Here is a 22,240-nt window from a genome sequence, read left to right as displayed (position 1 = left end):
GGAGGTTCTCCTGCCTGAGCCAGGGGGGAGGGGGCGGACTAGATGACCTCCGAGGTCCCTTCCCCAGCTCTGTTCTTTCTCCTCTTAAAAAGACCGAAACACCACAATACAGAAGAGATTTTCCCCCATGCAGGCCCCGCCCCCTCCCTCTGCTCCCATTGGCCGCGACTCGCCGGGACGTGCCCCGCCCATCCGACGTCGGCCCCGCCCCTCGCCCGCCCCCGGCGTGTGGCCACGGCCGCCATGTTGTTTGGCTGGTGAGGGAGGCGGAGGTTGGGCGGGCAGCGAGAGGAGCGGCCGCCGCTGCTGCTGCTGCCGCCGCCGCTGCCGCCACCACGGCCGCCCCAGCCGTCGCCGGGAGCCGCCATGGCCGGGAGCCGCCGCCGCCGCTGCCGCCGGGTGAGCTTGCCAGGCCTGACGGAGGCGGGGGGGGAGGTCGGTTGGGGAGGCCGCGCGGGCCTTGTTGTGGGGGGGGATGGGAGGGCGAGTCTGTGGTGGCTGGGGCCCTCCGGGAGGGAGGGGAGGAGGCTGCGAGCAGGGGGCTGAGGAGGGGGAGCACGAGCCCTTTTGGCCCCTGGAGGGGGACCTGAGCCGCCCAGGGGGACGGGGGGAGAAGAAGGGGAAGCCTGGGTCATTGATAGAGTAGGAGAGAGGATGGAATAGAGAAGAGAATAGAGAATACAATATGGAGAATACAATACAGAGAAGAGAATATTGAATACAGAATGCACTAGAAAGGAGAGAAGATAATATAACTATGGAAGACAATATAGAGAAGACACTGTAGAATACAATATAAAGAATAGAGAAAATAGATACAACATAGAGAAGAGAAGGGAATATAGAATACAGTATAGGGAATAGAAGAGAATATTTAATACAGTATAAGGAATAGAGAATATGGATACAATATAAAGAAGAGAAGATAGGATACAATATAAAGAATAGACAAGATAGATACAATATAGAGAAGAGAATATAGAATGCAGTATAGGGAATAGAAGAGAATAGAGAATACAATGTAAAGAATAGACAAGATAGATACAATATATAGAAGAAGGGAATATAGAATACAGTATAGGGAATAGAGAATATTTAATACAGTATAAGGAATAGAGAATATGGATACAATATAGAGAAGAGAATATAGGATACAATATAAAGAATAGACAAGATAGATACAATATAGAGAAGAGAATATAGAATACAGTATAGGGAATAGAAGAGAATACAATCTAGAGAATAGAAGAGACTATAAAAGAATATAGAGAATACAAAAGAATGTAGAAGACAATATAGAGAATAGAATATATAGGATTCAATATAGAAAATAGAATAGAATATAGACTATAGAATACAATATAGAATAGAATAACTTTATTGTCACTTTAAACGTACACTAATGGACATACATTAAATTGAAATTGCACTGCATACAGCTCTCAAAGGGTCACCGCCTCCAATATACCCTACATAATCATGACAGAATGAATAAATACATACATAAATACAAAATTATGCATATAGCCACATACATGGTTCTATGACACAGAGAAACAAGACAGTCTAGTTTGGATGTCTATTGCAATGCCAGGTGATGTGCGGATTGACGAGAAATGACTAGGGGGAAAAAAATAACGAAATACCACAAACTGCAGGTTGAAATTGAGCGATGGGAGAGGAAGAAGCCCATGGTTGTATCAATCGTAATAGGAGCCTTAGGAGCAATACCCAAAAGGGCTGCCTAGATACAGGGAAATTTTGAATTTACTGGACTGGAATATTCTGACTTTGGAAAAAAACCACCTTCTATACTTACATGTTACCTTAACAGCTCTTAGGTCCTTGCTTGGCCCATGAACCGTTTAAGCTTTTACCTGTCCCAGACTGTGAATCGAATTGGAGATTAAATATAATCATAATAATAATAATGATATATATTCATCTTAACAGCTCTTAGGTCTTGGGACCTTATGGCTTGAACTGTTAAATTTTTACCAGTCCCAGACTCTGAATCGAATTGATGATTAAAAATAATAATAATGAAAACAATCACTTCTGGCCATTAATAATTAGTCACCAGAAGGAATGATAATTCCCCCGTCCCATTCTGCCTTTGAGCCATTGAGCCACCAGAAGGAAGAGGAGGAGGATGGCATAGAAGTCAGGAGGGGTGCTGGAGTTGGTCTGCACCTGTGAAGGCAGAGGTGGGCAGAAAGGCCTGGTCCCCCTCCTGTGAGGGGGATCCCTCCACCACGGGGAGATGGGCTCCCCGTCCCCTCATCCCCGACCAGGGGACAGATTGGGGAGCATGGTGGCTGTTCTGGAGGGGCTTAGGAAAAGAGGTGTGTGTGGTATCTTGGAAAGGGAATTACCAGCCCTGGGGATGGTCCAGGCAGGAAAGTTATGGGTTGGGGAGTCAGTTGGGCTGTTGGGGGCTGGAGTTGAGAAGCATGGGGGGGTGTCCTATCAGGACAGGTAGCTAAAGACTTCAAGGGGGGCTCATGCCCTGACTGGAGCACTCAGAATTGCTCCTTGCCAGCCCGGGCAAATGCACAAAGTCCCAATTTTACCCAGGAAGCAGGGATGCCACATCTGCTTTTGTGCTGTTGTGTGTCTGTAGAAATTGGTAAGTAAAGAAGAGGTGTAATTTTGCCTCTCCCAAGACTGGTTGCAGCCACATCTTCACCTCTAGGGCAGGAAACGGAGCCTCTTTGCTTTCTTTCTCCCACACGATGTGTAGCAGCTTTCTGATTTATTCCCCAAGTTTGAGCTTTCCGTTTTTGGTTTTCCTAGCTGGTCCTAACTCCAACCAGCATTGACTCCCATTTAAATCATCCCTGAGCTCAGCGGTGGTTAATTCAGAGTGACTCCCATCTTCCACTTCCTCGCTTCCCTTCATCATGCAGATTAGGCTACCTGGGAAAGGGCGTGGGGAAAATCCGTCGTCCTTTGCCTCTCTCACTGTAATCTGGGCTGCGATTATTATGATTTAAGGGATGAAAACAGGTTTACAAAGCACCTCTCCCCAAGTTGCATGTGGGGAAAAATAATGCTGCGGAGTTGGAACCAAAGTCTTACTGACCGCAAATGACTAAACACGCGTATCAGCACGTTGGTTATTAAAGACAGGTAGTCCTCGAATTACGACCACAATTGAGAATTTACAAAGGGACCTGGGATGCCAACCGTAATCCGTTCCAAGACTTCGGTCGGCACCCGGTTTGTTCGTGACCAGAACCAAGACTTGACTACGCATGCGCGCACAGAAAAATAAAATGGTGCGGAGGGGGAAATTGCCGCGGCTGTGTTTATTCGGCACCCGAGGATGTGTTTGTGACCTGAATGCAACTTTCAGCTGATTTCTTGGTCGGCACCCAAATTGTTCGTGGTCTGAGCTGCTCGGGTCCCACTGTATGTTGCTGAGTGAGAAATTTGTTGGGTTTTGCTCCATTTTACGACTTTTCTTGTCACGTGTCTGTCGTTGTTACATCAGACACACCGTTGTTAAGTGAATCTGACTTCCCCATTAGCTTTGCTTGTCAGAAGGTTGCAAAAGGGGGTCACATGATCCCGGGACACTATGACCATCATAAATGTAAGTCAGCTGTCAAGCATCCGAGTATAAACCATGTGATCCCAAGAATGCTCTAGCAGTCGTGTGAAAAACGATCAGAATCCACTTTTTTCAGGGCTGTTGTGACTTTGAACGGCCACCAAGTGAACTGTTGCAAGTTGAGGACTCCCTGTACAGTCTTTCATATACAGGTGTCCTCAATTTACAACTGTTCATTTAGTGGCCGTTCAAAGTTACAATGGCTCTGGGGGGGGGAAAAAGACTTCTGATCGTTTCTCACAGTTAATGGCCATTGCAGCGTCTTCCTGGTTACGTGATGAAAATTCCGATGCTTACGAATTGACTCGCATTTATGACGGTGGCGGAGAAGCCAGATTCACTTAACAACAACCCTAGCAAGAAAGGTGATAAAAGTGGGGCAAAACTCACTTAACTTACGTTTCGCTTAGCGGGGGAAATTCTGGCCTTCAATCGGTTTTTTGGCCATGTCTTAAAAGTGGGATGTTAGCTTGGGTTCGTGGTATTGTGCCGTTTAATGGCAAAATGCTTCTGATTTTGGTTACCTCTGATGATTCCACCCCTTGTGTCAGTGATGGCGAACATTTTCAGCCCCAAGTGCCCAAACTGGAACGTGCAAAGACCAGCTGTCTGGTGCGTGCATGCATGCTTGTTTTTTGGCCATTTTTCGGGGCATTTTCAGAACATTTTTCAGGCCTGGAAAATGGCCCAAAAAACAGCCCTAAAAGGCCCCAAAGCAGCCTGGAAAACGCACGAGGAGCACGCATGAGGAGCAGCTGGCAATGGCTCTGCATTCACCATTACAGCCTTATGTTCAGACTTTTCTTGCCCCCCCTGGTTAATTTTTACAGAAATAGTCCCTTTAAAACGAACCCTCGCTTGGGGGCCTGCAAGGCAGGATGAGTTCTGCAAGCGAAGTCCGAATAAAACCAGCACATCTGGAATTGGCCTTTTGGCTAACAACAATGGGCACTTCTTCAAATGGAAATGCCCATTTCTTCTAAGGCATTCTCCAGGCTTTTCCCAGCTCTGCCTCCTTTCAGCTGACCGGAAGTATTTGCAGAGGCTTAAACACAGCTCTGTTCAGCATTCCCCGTCTCTTCCGTTCTCCCTGCAGGCTGCTGAATTTTAATTGTCACTTGCTATTTCTTTAGGTTGCTCCTTAAAAAAAAAAAATCCAGAATGGGACATTTGTAGAGGTTTGGAAACAGGCGGAGAGATCCCAGAATTATCCAAAAAGGGGAAGTGAATTGGGTGAGGACGGAGAGGACACAAGTAGCGGCTGGGAGGGGGGGAAACGTGGCTAACTGTTGGGAAAAACAGAAAGAGAAGCAGCAATATTTGGGTTTTTTGGGAAGTCGCCACAGATATCAAGGTTTTTCAGGGCTTGGGGGGGGCGAAGGTTATTCGCTTTACGGATAGCTTGGGCTAGCAAACTGCTGTGTCATTTCATGTGGCAGAAAGCAGAATATCTCCTGGTGCCATATTGAGTTTGTGCATTGCAATTATATAACTGCAGAGGTGTTAAAGCGGGAGGGAGGGAGGCAGAAAAAGAGCTAAGGAGAATTCAAAAGGGAGACTGTTTGTGTTTGTGTTTGTGTGTGTTCAAGGGCAAAATTGTAGGTTGCTATTATACTTATGGGACTGTAAGAGGAAGTACGGCTCTCTCCTCCTTTGATTTTTTTCCCCCCCCAAATAAATTATACAGCTCGTTAAAGAGCTATACCAGCTGGTTCTCATGTGATCTATCATGCTTAGGTTGAAGTATTCAAAATAATAATAATAATCTTACTCGGTTTTGAATTTTTGCAGGAACTTGTTTTACTCTGGATTAAACTGTTGGCACCTTTTCCTTTATGACTTCCTTCAAGTGATTTTTTTTTCCGGGTCACGGATCTTTTCCCAGTTCTCCAGTAGGAATTGTTTTGGGGAAAGACTGAAACATTGGAAAAACAGCCGTTCTCCAGTAATATATATATTGACAAAAATGCTTTGCAGTTTGCTGGCTATTATGCCAAGCTGTACTAGGAAGAAGTTCTTGGCCACCCAGAGTCATCTTGTAGAGGAAATGAGGGGCGTAAACATTTAATCAATAAAATAAATAAAAAAGGGACGTGCTGGCTCAGTGGCTAAGACGCTGAGCTTGTCGATCAGAAAGTTCGGCGGTTCGAATCCCTAGCACCGCATGACGGAGTGAGCTCCCGTGACTTGTCTCAGCTTCTGCCAACCTAGCAGTTCGAAAGCACGTAAAAAATGCAAGTAGAAAAATAGGAGCCACCTTTGGTGGGAAGGTAACAGCATTCCGTGCGCCTTCGGCGTTGAGTCATGCCGGCCACATGACCACGGAGACAGCTTCGGACAGCGCTGGCTCTTCGGCTTTGAAACGGAGATGAGCACCGCCCCCTAGAGTCGGGAACGACTAGCACATATGTGCGAGGGGAACCTTTACCTTTACAGTTAGGCTGAAGTGTGTTTGGTTAGTTTGTGGATCATAGTTTTGTAGGAATCCAATTAATATGGTATGGAACCATCTGTATAAAATATGGCATAGAGCTGTGTTTCTCAGCGCTGGTAAAATTAGGTGGCCTTCAATTCCCAGCCAGGGTTGAGAAACATTAATATGAAGATTAAAATGTTGGACCAGGAAGATCTGTCCCATTCTTAGCCACAGAAGCTCACTGAGCGACTTTCTCTCTCAGCCCGGTCTGCCTCACCAGATTTTTGGGGGTTTTGTGTGTGTGTGTGTGTGTGTGTGTGTGTATGGGGGAGAATAGACTACTGTGTGTGTTGCCTTGAGCTCCTGAACAAAAAGTATATAAATCCATCAGGCCGATGATTTAACTGGAGGCAATAAAGCATAATGGGAACTTAGCCCCGCTGGGGTTTTTTGCGGCAAGGTCTTGCTTGCGTTGTGGGAGCCCAGACGCTCTTGCCATTTAGATTTTACATTGCCTGCTTAGCATGTCAGACGTGCCACAGACACGCTTATTACTCCAAATGACTGACAGAAGTAGGCTAATGAAACAGTTTTAAATTAAAATGATATTTAAGGAATGTCAGCCTCAATAGAAGGTAAATATTTCAAAAAACCCTTCTGGGTGTCAGATGTGCTGCAATGCCACAGTCTTTGAAGGGGGACGGTGCAAGAGAAGATCACGGAGAGGAACAGGAAGTCCTGGTGACATTATTGGAGAGGGCAAGACCACTTTTCCTTCCCCTCCCTTTTTTTGGGGGGTGTTTAAGAATGGGAATGGGAGCTTTTCTGTTGCACTTCTTAAAAGATCCGAAACTCCCAGGCGTTCTCAGCTTTATTTGGTGACCAAAGTTACAGTGGCAAAAGGGTAACTTAACAACTGTTTTTTTCACACTAAACGACCGTCGGAACATCCCTCTGGTCACATGAACAAAATTCGGACTCTTGGCAACGGACTCATCCTACTTATGACGGTGGCAGTGTCCCGAGCTCATGCGATCCCCTTTTGCCACCTTTAGACAAGCAGGATTTGCTTAACAACCGTGCAGGGATTCTCTTAAGGAGGAAGGTTGTAAAACGGGGCAAAACTCACGTAACCAGTGTGTGATTTGGGACTCCATTACGGTCATAAGTCGAGGACTGTCTGCATGGCTTGAAACGTGCAGCTGAAAATCGGCTAAACCAGGGTATCGGGGGGCGGCTAGTTGCCCATCTTAGGTGTGCCATCTTCCTTGGCATTCCTGACCCAGGAGTGAAGGAGCAAAAAAAAAAGTGAAATAACTTGCATTACCTCTGCTTAGGTCATACTCGACTTCTTCCCGCCCGCAGAGAAAGATATTGAGGTTTTTCCCCTCCCAGGTTAGGTTTCAATTGAACAAACTCCCTTTCAGCGTGTTTACACAAACCACAGACCCTAAATTGGGACATCAACATTGCTGGTGGAGGACAGGAGTCGTCTTTCTTTCTTGGCTTCTGCCTGTGTTTATTTTCCGAAGTGCCGTCCGGTGTTTGGGTATTCTTCCTCACTCCTTCACTCAGGACTGGGATGCCATTGGATGTACAAGCCACCTTCCTGGGTTTTGATGTCACATATTTTACGTTTGCTGCGGCTGCGAGGGTTCCCAGGGGGCCAGTTGGGTTGCCGTGTCTTTATTTATTTTCATTCCGTTCAGCGCAGTGGTTTTGTTTCAAGCGCGTCTCGTTTTGGTCTGGGAAGACACGCTGAGTTAATTTTTAAAAATCGCCTATTAGGTTATATCCCAAAATAAGTATTAAGCGGCGTTCATAGAAAGTGATTTAGAACGTGAGGACAGCTCTCGGAGGAAATATAAAGGAAGCACCAGAGGAAAAGAAGGGCATTTTAATCAGAATAAATGTTTATACACGTTCTTATGTTAGTGCCAAACACATACCGGCATTGCTCATAAACCTCCTGTATTTTTGGGAGTATAAGACGCACCAAGATTTTGAAGAGTTAACTTAAAAAAAAAAGTTTTTGCACTCCGCAGACCTCCCCAAAACAGCCTGTTTTTTGGGGAAATTTTTTTAAAAGGGCATGAATAGCCTTTAGGAGGCTTGTAGAGTGCTCCTGGGGATTGGGGGGGGGGGGAATTGAGCCAAAAAACCGGCCCATTTTTTGCTCATTTCTGTCCTCCCCGGCCCCCAGGAGCACTCTGTAAGCCTCCTAAAGGCTATGCACGGACATTTTGGTGAAGGGGACAGGGTTTCAGGAGGCATAAAAATGGTGTATTCAGTGTATAAGACGCACCCAGATTTTCACCCTCTTTTTTTAAGGGGCAAAGGTGCGTCTTACACTCCGAGAAATACGATAGTAGCAGTTGCTCTCTGTTCCGTTGAAGCTGTGGTCAACTTGCCTTGACTAATTTATGCTCACATTCCAATGGAGCATGTGGAGGTAGTGGTTGTGTGTGTGTGTGTGTGTGTGTTGGCAACCAACTTTTGCAAACCTCTTCTGATAAGGTGGAGAAGAGAGCTATTGGAAGGCAGCAATTGAAGGACCTTCTGTTATTCCCTATTTCCCAGCCCCTTCCCACCCCTCCTCCTGTCATTGCCAGTCACTTCCCCTAAGGAATGTGAATTTAAGAAAAGTGCTACTGTGTTTCCCCCAAAATAAGACAGGGCCTTATTTATTTATTTTTTGACCCCTGAAATAAGTGCTTCTTGGCCTTATTTTCAGGGAGGTCTGATTATTTTTGAGGTGCAGGAGGCCCCTTAACCTCGGCCTGCCGATCAGCTGATCCAGAGAGAGCTAGAGGTTCTGTCTCTGTTTCTGGCACACGCTTGCATCCCTGGGCCTCTCGCTCTTTTTGCAACCGCCGCTAAGAGAAGGGGCGCGGTAGCTAGAGTTTGCGGGAGCGGCCTCCGCGAGGCCATTCCGCGTGGATGGCAGGTGCATGTGGGGGGTGTGAGGCATGTTCCCCCCTTAGCCCCCCCCTCTCCAGGAAATGGGGAGTGGCTGTGCATACATTTAAATATTTTAGGGGAGGGCTTATTTTAGTGCATGCCCTCCAAAGTCCGATTGGGCTTATTATCCGGGGAGGTCTTATTTTCGGGGAAACGGGGCATTTCCTTGTTTTTAAAGCAGGGGAAAACTTCTGAATTTGCCATCACAAAAGTCCTTTCTCTAAGAATCTGTGGAAAACCCAATGCAAGATTTTAGATTGGCTCACCAAGGGCAGCCGTGTCAGAAAAAGGAAGGCCTTCGCGGTATGTGTTTCCTGGAGATAAAAAGATTCTCTTGCTTGTGAAATTAGTACAGGCATTTAAAGCAACAGGGCAATTAATAGCAATCAGCTTGAGCATATGAATAATAGCAAAGCTGTCTCGATTCAGTTTCCTCCCGTGATAGGTTACGCTGGCTGTGGGAAAACCCTTTAAAGCCATTTGCTACAGTTCACGTGAATTAAAAATGCTGGGGGAATTTCCATTTGGAATTGATCGCTACCCTCTTTCCCTGAAAATTAGCCCTCCCCAGATAATAAGCCCAATCGAGCTTTGGAGCACATGTGCAAAAATGGAGGTTTAGAGGGCTTGGGAGGCTTGCAAAGTGCCTCTGAGGGCTGCGGAGGGCAAAAACAAGCAGAAAATGGGCTGTTCCCATTGTTTGGAGCAGAGACGATGTCCGCTATTATCTTTGGTCTGAGAATAGTTTTGGACTTTGCAATAGCCCTGGAATAAAAGTCTGTGGCATGCCATTTTCTTTTTAAAAGAGCACGCATGGGGGGGTGGGGGTGGAAATGCAGATATTCTGCTTCTGTCTTCACTGTTCACAACAATCCCGGCAACAAGAATTTGCTGTGGAGGGGGAATATGAAATTGTGGTTGGGTATTTAGTATGATCAAATTAAGTCCTTTTGTCTATACGCAGTGAACCTTTCTACTTTATTAGACAAGCTTTCACAGCAAGAGAATGCACTTTTCAGATGGAAAAGAATGTGGCTCCGACCACTCTTCATGTTTAATTTTTTGCTAAGTAAACATTTTTTTAAAATAATAATAATAATAATAATAATAATAGTTCTCACAACGTGCATTCCTGCAGGATTTGGTTTGTGCATTCAGCCTGAAATGCAGACTGCTTTGCCCGGTAATTCAACTTTTGCTTCGGCTTGGGATTTGTTTCTGCCTCACATTGGAAAGTTCTGGGTGTTGCTTCCCAGCTCCTTGTTTTATGACTGAAGAAAACCGATACAGCTTAACGACAGTTCATTTAATGACCATTCAAAGTTACAACAACCTACGGCCGTTTTTCACACGACTGTGGCCCCAGCTCCATAGTCAAGTGATCAAAATTAAAATGCTTGACCACTGACTCATGCTAATGACGGTTGCAGGGGCCGTCATCCCTTTTTGCAACTTTCTGACAAGTCAGTGGGGAAGCCAGATTTACTTAACAACGGTGTTACTAACGTAACAAGTGCTGGGATTCACTTAACAACTGTGGCATGAAAGATCATAAAATGGGGCAAAATTCACTTGACAACAGAAAATATTGGGCTCAATTGTGGTCATAAATGGAGGACTACCTGCGTAAGAGAGATTACAAATTCCAAAGAAGTGAGCTTTGGAAACAGATGTAATAGCAATCCGGTTTATTCTGTCCTTTAAAAAAAATGTCTGTAGCTTTCCGGAGGTGACAAGACGTTTAGATAAGATGATTTACCTAATAAAAGTTTGATAATTCACTTTGACTACAGTGTAGTCCAGGGGTGTCCAAACTTGGGAACTTTAAGACTTGTGGACTTCAACTCCCAGAATTCCCCAGCCAGCATGGCTGGCTGGGGAATTCTAGGAGTTGAAGTCCACAAGTCTTAAAGTTCCCAAGTTTGGACACCCCTGGTGTAGTCAATCTTCAGGAAAGATACCTACTACGATATAATAATATAAAATGTACAGTACAGCCACTTCTCCAGACCTTCATTTTTCCACCTTTTTGCAGAGAAGAAAAGCAAGTGATTCTGTGAAACTAGAGAGGCAGAGAATTGAAATCTGCGCTTTGTCTTGCAACTGGTGAGAGGTTCAATAGATATATGCCTGTCCTTTTCATATAGATCCTGCAGATTGACTCCTTAATCAAGAAATACATTTAAAGCACCGTTTCTTGCTCAGAACCTCTGGCTGAACTCGGGAGGGGAAGGGAAGAAACCCTAACCCATCGATAAAACGAATGAATGCCTTTTGTTCGTGTTCTTCATTAAATTTCTGACTTGGATCTTAATTTTCAAGCTGTCCTTCCACATTTTTCTGAAATGACTGCTGAGTCTGATTTGAATAATTACTGTGGATTGATTCAGTGGCTCGCACACGCATGCACATACGTTGAATACGGGCCCGTGGACTTTATGTAATGATTTTGGACCGTTTCATCCGTTTATTTTTATTGCTGGATGCTTTCTTTTCTTGACCTCTCAACATCGCATTTCCTGATTGATGTTGTATACTGGGACGCGGTGGCTAAGAGGCTGTGCTTGTCGATCAGAAAGGTCTGCAGTTCGGCAGTTCGAATCCCTAGCGCTGCGTAACGGAGTGAGCTCCTGTGACTCGTCCCAGCTTCTGCCAACCTAGCAGTTTGAAAGCACGTAAAAAATGCAAGTGGAAAAAATAGAAACCACCTTTGGTGGGAAAGAAACAGCGTTCCATGCACCTTAGCGTTGAGTCATGCTGGCCACATGGCCACAGAGACATCTTCGGACAGTGCTGGCTCTTTGGCTTTGAAATGGAGATGAGCACTGCCCCCTAGAGTCGGAAACAACTAGCACCTATATGCGAGGGGAACTTTTTACCTTTACTGGTTCCATTCAGCTGGCCTGACTCCACCTAGAATACAGGGATTAAAGGGCTGTAAAAAGAAAAGAAAAACAGTTTTATTGCTTGTAAACCACCTAGAATCGCCCCCAGAGGAGATGGGAGGCACAGAATGAATGAATGAATGAATGAATGAATGAATGAATGAATGAATGAATGAATGAAATAGAAAGCATGGCCATTTGGCCTTTAGGATAATGAATTCAAGTCTGAGATTTTACCTTTAACTTTACCCAGGTTAAAGTTACCCAGATCAAAGTATGGCTTCAAGAACTCCGTAAGGGGGCTGCCTCTGGTAAGGGGAAAAAATCTAACATTAGAAATTATGTTTGGTCCGGACATTTTCCCCTTATAAATCAATACCCAGGCAATGGCGGGTTATCGACAAGTTATGTATAATCCACTATATGCGTACGAGTACATATGTAGGGTACCAGTTCAGGCTAGCCCCTTCTCATTCTGAATTTTGGTTCCTCAGGAACGGAGATATAAGTTTGAACGTGTGTGTACCGGATGTTTATTAATAGGCGGTGTGGGGGGATGGAAAACCCTTATCAGAACCAGAGCAGGAGGGCGCATGTTTTAACTTGTGTTATCACATGCTTCTGTTTGCTTGAGATACAGCCTGAGAGGTTGAGGCCGGCTTGATCTGCTACTCCGGCTTTGTTTACTCAGAAGTAACGCCAAGCGTGCAGGGCGTCTTTCTGCCAGATCAGCCGGCGCAGAGCTGGCTTTTTTTTTTAAATTTAAAGGGAAGCTGGGATCGTGATTGTTTATCTGAAAGCAGATTGTATCTGCAAAGCTGGTTTCCGATCTGGAAAAGGCAGGTAGGCAGAGAAGAAACGCCATTAAAAAGGACCAGCTCTGAAAGGTAATTTGGGTGTCGTTTCATTAGCGGACTTCAGAACGGAGAGCTTCACATCTCCACTTCCACTTGATGCCTCTATAAACGAAAGTCTTCCCCAATCCTTGTTCTATTCCCTGGTAATAATCAGGTGCCATAACCTGTCATTTAAACCTACAAAGAGTCAGGCCATTCCTTCAATTTCCCGTCCCATGCGGAGCTTTATCTCTCTTGTTTTCATTTTTGGCTTATCCTTGTTTTTCCCCGGGTGGCGGAGGGGAGGAAATTGGATTTTGTAAGGGAGAGATATGATGTAGGTTAAGGTTGACTTGTAAAAGCTAGAAAAACGTATTGGCAGGCTCCCAGGAAAGATTTGACGGGAATGTAAGCATTGCCTCCTGACCTTGTCTCTCTTCTTCTAGCCTGTGTCTAGTCTCCCGTCCTTGTTTTTAGCGCCAAAAAAAGGGGGGGGGGCGGAACATCACGTTTTTAGGATTTTTAATTTTTACTTGAACACTTTTAATTGTTCTGGATTGGTTTCTGCATTATCTGAGATTGCTGGCGTTTATGTCCAAACCAGGGGTTGGCAACCTTAAACACTCAAAGAGGCACAAAGGTTCCAATCGGAAGCCCCCCGTTCAATTCTGGAGCCAACCGAATTCTGGTTCCCCCACCACCACCATAGAGTCTCCTCCTAGCGCGGCATCCTTTTTCCTCTCCCGACCGGAAGTCTGGTTCCCCCGCCATAGAGTCTCCTCCTAACGCAGGGTCATTTTTCCTCTACCTGTCCTAACCGAAAGCCCTATCCATTGCGATCTTAGCTTGTTGGGGAGCAACAAATCAGGAGATCCTAGTTCGATTCAGATGCCAGCCCTGAGTTTTTGAGTAAATTGGGGTTTCCAAATCTATAGACTTATCCTTTGTATACATATAGTCCTTGACGTACGACCGCAGTTGAGCCCGGATTTCTGTGGATAAACAAGGCAGTTATTCAATGAGTTCTGTCCCGTTTTGCGATCTTTTTTTCCCATGGTTGTTAAACTAATTACTATAGCTGTTGAGTGAATCTTGCGGTCATTAAGTGAATCTGGCTCCCCCCATTAACCCCTTGTCAGAAGCGCCCAAGGATGGTTGCAAATGAGAATTCCCATGACTCCGGGATGCGGCAACTATCGTAAATACACGCCAGTGCCAAGAACCTGAGCTTTGATGCTGTCACTACGGGGGTGCTGCGACCGTCATAAGTGTGAGAACTGGTCATAAGTCACTTTTTTTCAGTGCCATTTGTAACTTTGAACCGCCATTAATAACGATTGTAAACCCGAGGATTACCTGTATTGATTAAGATGATGAGAATAAGGTAGAAGCATGTTGCTTTCATTTTGCGGCTTAAATGTTGTTTGGGGATGAAGCTTCTTTACAATCAGTTGGTGCAGTTTAATTACAGAATACTCTTTTGTCCTTTCAGCTTTCACTGTGAAATACCTGACAATCGTGAATCGCATCTAACATTTTTCAAAGGGGTTTATTGCTAATCGGTAAGTTTATAGATCCTTAATTTTAAAAAAAACCTGCTAATTATTTTGCATCATTTTATCGCCAGTGGTTTACCTTGTTTAACTTTCTGGGTATTTATTTATTTATTTGTAATCGTTTGATTCTGCCTGTAGACTAGTGGAAGTGTACTGAAAGGGCAGAATATTTTTAAAAATTATTTTCTTTAACCTTTCAAATATTTGTGCTGGATTGCTCAATAGCCATAGCCCTTAGTCTTATATACTGCTTCACGGTGCTTTTACAGCCCTCTCTAAGTGGTTTACAGAGTCAGCCTCTTGCCCCCCCAACAATCTGGGTCCTCCTTTTACCCACCTTGGAAGGATGAGTCAACCGGAAGGAAGGAAGGGAGGGAGGGAGGGAGGGAGGAAGGAAGGAAGGAAGGAAGGAAGGACGGACAATAGCAATAGCACTTAGACTTATATACCGCTTCACAGTGCTTTTACAGCCCTCTCTAAGTGGTTTACAGAGTCAGCCTCTTGTCCCCCAACAATCTGGGTCCTCATTTTAGATTTCCTCCTTTTCTTCCAGCACTTATTTATCCACAAATTGTGTGCTTTTATATGATCAGGAAAGCCACAGTCTGGACCAGTGATTAATTTCCCCCCTTTGCTCCAAACCAATTTTGTGTGGAGCCTTCACTTCATTAAGTCCCTAATTAGGAAAGATCCATATAGATTATGCATATATATATTTCTCTCTCCTTCCATCCTGTCTCTTAGTCAGCAACAACCTGAAGTTCTCCTTGAATTTTTTAATCCCGGCTTTATTATTTTTATACTCCTTCCTCCTCCTATTTTCCCCACAAGAACAATCCTGTGAAGTGAGCTGTGATGAGAGGGGGGGAATGGCCCAAAGTCACCCAGCTGGCTTTCATGTCTAAGGCAAGACTAGAATTCACAGCCTCCTGGTGATTGGCCTAAAGTCACCCAGCTGGCTTTCATGCCTGAAGCTGGACTAGAACTCACAGCCTCCTGGTGATTGGCCTAAAGTCACTCTGCTGGCTTTCATGCCTATAAATGGCATCAGTTAGCCAGGACAGTCCAACATGCTGATAGTTGAGGTCATTCTATTTGTGATGCAACTTAGGATGTCACTGGGGAAGATGGACGTTGCGCTTCTCTCATTCTGTCCCTTGTCCTAGCCAATAGCATAGCAGAAATGGCTGTCATAGATACTTGACCTTCCCTGGTTGCTAAGAACCTTCTTTGCTTGCATTTGGGACTCCCATCTATATCATGCTGTGTGTACAGATCAGACTATCTTCTCTAGGTCTGGTTTACGGAATGCTCACCTTCTCCAAAAGGTGGTTCCCGTATCATACGAAGCCATGAGCTGTTTAATAATAAACTGCAGTTGGATAAGTTGGATAATACCTTGGTATATATACACATGCATTTAGTTTTGGTTGCCAAGATGTAGAATAAGATGTGGAGACTCTAGAAAGTGTGCAGAGAAGAGCAACAAAGAGGATTAGGGGACTGGAGGCGCAAACATATGAGGAACTGGGTATGTCTGGTTTAAGGAAAAGGAGGACATGGGGAGACAGGATAGCAGTCTTCCAATATCTCAGGGGCTGCCACAAAGAAGAGGGAGTCAAGCTATTATCCAGAGCACCTGAGGGTAGAACAAGAAGCAATGGGCGGAAACTAATCAAGGAGAGAAGCAACTTAGAACTGAGGAGGAATTTTCTGACAGTTAGAACAAGTGGAACAACTTGCCTCCAGAAGTTATGAATGCTCCAACACTGGAAGCTTTTAAGAAGATGTTGGGTAGCCATTTGACTGAAGTGGTGTAGGGTTTCCTGCCAAAGCAGGGGGTTGGACTAGAAGACCTCCGAGGTCCCTTCCAACTCTGTTATTCTATAAGTTAACCTACAAAAACATGATTTGCATATGGCTGTGGCGGATCCACATGAAGCCCTAAGCCAAAATCCAACAAGCTACTTTTACAGTTTACCATCTCCAGGAAATCAGACCAGAAACTCCCCCCCCCCCCAAAAAAAAGGTATGTTATTGGGACTAATCCGTTTACTGGAATAACACTTCTTAAGCTTGAAATATATAACTGACAACCAACCTGTAAAGTGATTGATTTAGGGTTGACGGTTTGCTTTCCGATGCCATATTGAACAACAGTATCCATGATTCCCAGTTGCGGCTTTGCTGACTTGTAGTTAAGATTCAGCAGTGCTAGACGTCACTTGGATCTCCACACCCACCTTAGAATTGTGGTATCAGCAACATTAAAATTGAATTGAACGTTACGGTAGTTGGACTTAATTAGGAAATGAATTGCCCAGAATGCGAGGAGCTGTTTTAGGTGTGCCCAGCAAATGAAATACATTATATATATATAAAGTTATATATGTGTGGTATTTGTGCTGATAAATAAATAAAGGGAGACTAGTATAGATCTATTTCAAGCTATTTAGCTCTCATCAGCTATCCATACCCTTACTGGGGTTTGAACCTGGGCTGTATTACATATTAGGCAGATGTGTTAGTCACTAAGCCACAGGCTCTCCTCCTTATCAGCTGAGCCAGGGAAATAGGTATGTATTTGTGTTACAACCCCTGGTATGCCCAAATATGGGAGGGAGCTCACTACTCCCCCTTTCTGTCCTTCGGCTCATTACAGAAGACCATCCAGGCAGAAAACCTTATTTTTATTTTTAATGTTGCCTTTGCTATGTTTGTGTTGTATTTGTACTGATAAATAAATAAAGGGAGACTAGTATAGATCTATTTCAAGCTATTTAGCTCTCATCAGCTAGCCATACCCTTACTGGGATTTGAACCTGGGCTGTATTACATATTAGGCAGATGTGTTAGCCACTAAGCCACAGGCTCTCCTCTATATATAACTTTTAGCCTTTGAACAGCACACTCTTAAATTGTATGACATTTGAACACCAGAAAGATTTAAAAGGGAATTAATTGTAGCAGAGGAAATAGTTGGGAAACAAGTCAGATTTGTGGTTGATTATATTATCATCATTAAAGGTATTATGCAAGTCAAAAATTTTTCAGAACAGGTTCATTGAGTCGCATTCAAATTTAAACCCTAGTGTCTTTTAGAATTTTTTGCCATTTTTACGTCGATTATATGTTAATTTTAAGAATGTCTTGCGTCTTTTCATACATAGCCACTTCAGTAAGAGTTTTGGGTTGAAATGTAGTCTGTAAGTATTTTAAGCAAATAGTAAATGCTTCTTCCTAAATTTTATCACTAGAATTCTACGTATGTCCTTTTGGTCTGGGGGGTGATTCTAACACATCCGATATTGTAGTATTTATTTGCAGATAACAAAGGTCCTGCTCTCAGCATCCGCTTTCTAATTTTGTCTTCCAGATCTTCCCATGATATATAGCACTGCAGAACTGGAAAGCAAGGTTGAGGACCTTGCCTTGCAGCTAAGCTCTGTCATGGTACGTGTACAGATCCTTCGGGGGTTGAGCAAAAGGAAAGACAGCTGAAGCAGAGGAATGCTAAGCATAGCAACCCTTAGGTGTTTACAGCACTCTTAACAAAGTTTGATTGTGATGAACCACAGTTTCTCAACCTTGGTAACTTGAAGCTGGGCAGACTTCAACTCCCAGAATTCCCCAGCCAAGCTGGCTGGGGAATTCTGGGAGTTGAAGTCTGCCCAGTTTCAAATTGCTATGGTTGAGAAACTGCGCTAAAGGATTATAACTAAATATGAGCCAGCCGTGTGCAGCGGCTGTTGAAAAAGCCAACACCGTTCCAGGCTGCATAAACAGATGGATAGAATCAAGATCACGTGAAGGGTTAATACCACTTTATAAGGCCTTGGTAAGTCCACACTTGGAATACTGCATCCAGTTTTGGTCGCCACGATGTAAAAAAGATGTGGAGACTCTAGAAAGAGTGCAGAGAAGAGCAACAAAGAGGATTAGGGGACTGGAGGTTAAAACATATGAAGAATGGTTGCAGGAACTGGGGATGTCTAGTTTAATGAAAAGAAGGACCAGGGGAGACATGATAGCAGTCTTCCGATATCTCAGGGGTTGCCACAAAGAAGAGGGAGTCAAGCTATTCTCCAAGGCACCTGAGGGCAGAACAAGAAGCAATGGGTGGAAACTAATCAAGGAGAGAAGCAACTTAGAACTAAGGAGAAATTTCCTGATAGTTAGAACAATTAATCAGGGGGACTCCTTGCCTCCAGAAGTTGTGAATGCTCCAACACTGAAAGCTTTTAAGAAGATGTTGGATAACCATTTGTCTGTAGTAGTGTAGGGTTTCCTGCCTAAGCAGGGGATTGGACTAGAAGACCTGCGAGGTCCCTTCCAACTCTGTTATAATATTATAACTCCTTCAGAAGATTGTTTCGATACTAGCAAAAATCAGTTAGCTTCACTCAGTTCTGTTGAGGACATCATATAGAAATTCAGGTTCTAATGAAAGAAGTGAGTTGAGGATTTAAGTTAATCATTGCTATCCCTGGTAGCTCATCCAGGTGAAGCTTCCTCACCTCTTTTTTTGTTTTACCTGGACAGACAAAAAAACCGTTGTATGTGCTTCTGAAGCCTTATTTCCAATGCACACACAGAGAGAAAACAGGTGTTCAGCACAACGAGAGATGCTTCTAGAATTTCTGCTAGAGAAATAAATTACATCATTAGTGCAGCTAAACAGTGGACCTGGCCGGGTTCACATATCACACTTAACTTGTGGCTTAACCATTGCTTGTTGAGGAAACCACCAATGGCTGGGTATCTCATTAACCTGCGAATGAGTATCGAAGGTTTTAGAGCAGGGGTGTCCAACCTAGGGAACTTTCCCACAACTCCCCAGCCAGCCTTTCTCCATCCCTGGAGGTTTTTAGAAAGAGATTGTCCAGAATGGTTTAGGGTCTCCTGCTTGAGCGGAAGATTGGACTAGAAGACCTCCAGAATCCCTTAATATTTTATGTTCTGTGCTCTAAAAGGTTTGTTAGAGGAAGAGAAAGTTTCAGAATGTGGCGACTAAGGAGGAATCTTCGGGACTATTCAGTTAGTAGAAAAATGTGACTGGCAGGTTCGAGTGTATTGACATGAGCAGAATCGTCGCCTTGACTTCTAAATTTAATCGTTCTCAGGATGAAGAGACTCATCATAGCCTTGAATGCATCCAAGCTAATCAGATCTTCCCCAGGAAGCAGCTGATCCGGGAGGATGAAAATCTCCAGGTCATCACTTGATTCTCCTTTGATCTTGCAGTGGGATCCGGGGCTGGGTGGGGTTTTTAGTCTAGATCAGGCGGCAGAACTTTGAGGTGCTTGAGTTGGTTTCAACCTAGAAGATCCACGTCTTGGGTTGAAGCAGTGAGCTTGGTGGCAAAAATTCTAGGTATAGGCAATCCTTGACTTTAGCACTGGTCCCTTGGAGGCCATTCAAGGCTACACCTGAAAAACAGGGGACTTGCAACCAAGATTCAAAGGTCTGACGGTCAGGCCCTTCCACCATCAGGTTACCGAACTTCACGAATGAAGGCGAAGATACGTGTCCCAGGATAATGTCGCAGGATCCAATCTAGGTGGGGCATCAAGACCAAAAGGTTTTGTCTTCCGAGCTTGCAAGAATACAAGCGAGCGGTCAGGCGAGGAGGCCCGAACTCATTGGCAGCCTCACATTGCAATCAACAAGACGCACACTCAATTTTGAAGCTACGATGATTGTTGGCCGAGCAGGTACAAAAACAGCCAGGGAAATGATTGAAGCCTGGGAAATGGGTCCCTTGTCAGTTAACAGGAGTGCTGAATTACCACCAGCTTGTCAAATACTTCAGAGCCGAAGGCTTGGCGGCACAAGGGAACGACAGCCAGTCGCCAGCCCTCAACGCACCAATTAGCCAACAGGAAGGCACCACATAAACACGAGTCACAGAGCGCCTATTGAAGATGTTCTCTGGCATGAGTCTGAAAACTCGGAAGGGTAAATCTCTGGTCCTGGCAACCCAAATTCGATCTCACATCATTATCCTGGGACACCTATGTTTGCCTTCCTTCACCAATCGTGTGTACTTTCAAGGGGTGCGCATTTCTGAAGTAAACGTCCTTGAGATGCCACCTTCCACCTGTAAAGGAAACGGTTCTTTCCGCTGTCTCTGCAGGTCCCATTTCTCGAACTTCACGGGGAGAGCACGGAGTATGTCGGCCGAGCAGATGATGCCGTCATTGCCCTGTCCAACTACAGGCTTCATATCAAATTTAAGGAATCCGTGGTGAACGTAAGTTGTCTCTCCTGAACCAGAAACCCTGGTGGTGAGGGAAGCGGGAGCTACGGCGGTGAAAATATCTGAAAAGCCAGCGTGGCGTAATATTTGGGGGGGGCGACATCTGTCATTGGTGGCAGTTCAATTCCTTGCCTGTCAACTCTCGTGCCGTCCGGTGGTGGGTGCCAGTGCAGAGAGGCGCGTGGAAATTTAAAGCCATCTCGCAAGGCTCTTGTTCAAAACGGGTGATTGAGAGCAAGGAGAGCATCGCTCTCGTCCTTGATGATTTGAACCCTCGTGCATGTTCTGCTGCAGAAACGTGCGAGTTTCCTCGCCAGCTGGCAAGTTAGAACCCATCCTCACAGCTGCCCGGCTGCAAGAGTTCGTTCTTCTTTCGCTCCCATCACAAAGGTCTGAGTCACCTCAAAGCAACGATATTAGAATTAGAACTTATCCGGCTCGTTAACTCAACCCAGACCTCGATGCTAACCAATTATGTTGTTCATGTGAAGCTGTTGGGACTTTGTAAGCAGGCTGTAAACCTGGAGAATCTTCCTTTATAGCAATAGCACTTGGACTTATATACCGCTTCGCAGTCCTTTTACATCCCCCTCTAAAGTGTTTTATAGAGTCAGCATCTTGCCCCCAACAATCTGGGCCCTCATTTGACCCACCTCGGAAGGACGGAAGGCTGAGTCAACCGTCAGCCAGTCAGGATCCTACTTGGAGCCCTCCTCTTCCCTCCCCACCTGCAGCACCCCAGCTCACCTGTCGTTTCTGGGTCCCTTGACCCATTCCCAAAGAACGTCCTAAACGGCATCAATATCCTTATTGGTTCAGAATGCCAATTCTGTGGATGTGGGAAGGCTTTTAGGAAATAAAAGTTCTTTGCAGCAGGACTGACAGACATTTTATTAACCTGTTTCAAATTAGACTTTCTTTTTTTCTTTCTAAATGAAAAAAAGGAGACGTTTCGAGCAAGGAAGGGGCATGGCAGACACCAGACAGGTCTTTGTAGGGATTTTGGTAGCCTCGGCTGCCATGCTTGGAGCCTTGGCTCTGTTGAAAGAAAATATCCGCACCCATTCGTTTTAGATCTTTACTTTAGATATTTTTTTAATCCTGCTTTTTATTATTTGGTATAAATAAGGCAGAGAAAGTACCTCCTACTTCTTCCACCTCCTACTTATATCGACAGCCATAACTCTGTGAGATGGGCTGGGACGAAAGAGAAGTCTCCCGCCTGACTTTCATGCCTAAGGCAGGACTGGAACTCACCGTCTCCTGGTTTGATAAGTCTGATTCCTTAAGCACTGCACCGAAATGGCTCTGGTTTATATCTTCATATTAAGCCAGGTTTTGGCAGTTTTTTTCTGGACCCCATCTTCCATGGCCTGCCTTCACATGATCATAACCCAAACTTAGCTGTAATCCCCCCCCCTTTTTTTTTAACAGGGCCCTCGTGCTAATCCATAAAGTAGAATTCTGTAATTAAACAGAAAGAGATCCCTGTTCAGACTTGGCTGGATTGGTTCTTCTCTCTCTCTCTCTCTCTCTCTCTCTCTCTCTCTCTCTCTCTCTCTCTCTCTCCCTCCCTCCCTCCCTCCCTCCCTCCCTCCCTCCCTCCCTCTCTCTCTCTCTCTATGTCTGTGTCTGCCTGCCTGTCTCTGTCTCTCTCTCTCTCTCATCTCTGTGTCTATGTCTCTCTGTTTCTCTCTCTCTCTCTGTGTCT

At 44.9% G+C, this 22,240-nt stretch overlaps 1 protein-coding gene across 8 annotated transcripts in view; it reads left to right on the top strand.

Annotated features, from left to right (window-relative positions):
- The first annotated feature begins 211 nt into the window (after positions 1–211).
- Positions 212–22,240, top strand: part of MTMR3 (myotubularin related protein 3) — a 50,472-nt gene continuing 28,443 nt past the window's right edge. For 7 of the 8 annotated variants that reach the window (XM_081966439.1, XM_081966438.1, XM_081966437.1 and 4 more), the window contains exons 1-5: positions 212–399; positions 14,207–14,276; positions 17,647–17,723; positions 19,394–19,483; positions 20,407–20,523. In XM_081966439.1, coding sequence (XP_081822565.1) covers positions 17,655–17,723; positions 19,394–19,483; positions 20,407–20,523 — 276 coding nt within the window. In that variant the 5' untranslated portion in view covers positions 212–399; positions 14,207–14,276; positions 17,647–17,654. Of the gene's footprint in view, positions 400–12,652; positions 12,766–14,206; positions 14,277–17,646; positions 17,724–19,393; positions 19,484–20,406; positions 20,524–22,240 lie in introns of those variants that run through there. The other variant, XM_081966433.1, reaches the window with a different exon arrangement.

Source organism: Natrix helvetica (genome assembly GCF_964273705.1).
Source record: "Natrix helvetica genome assembly, chromosome: 14".
Classification (NCBI taxonomy): domain Eukaryota; kingdom Metazoa; phylum Chordata; class Lepidosauria; order Squamata; family Natricidae; genus Natrix; species Natrix helvetica.
This window is presented reverse-complemented; position numbering and strand designations above follow the sequence as displayed.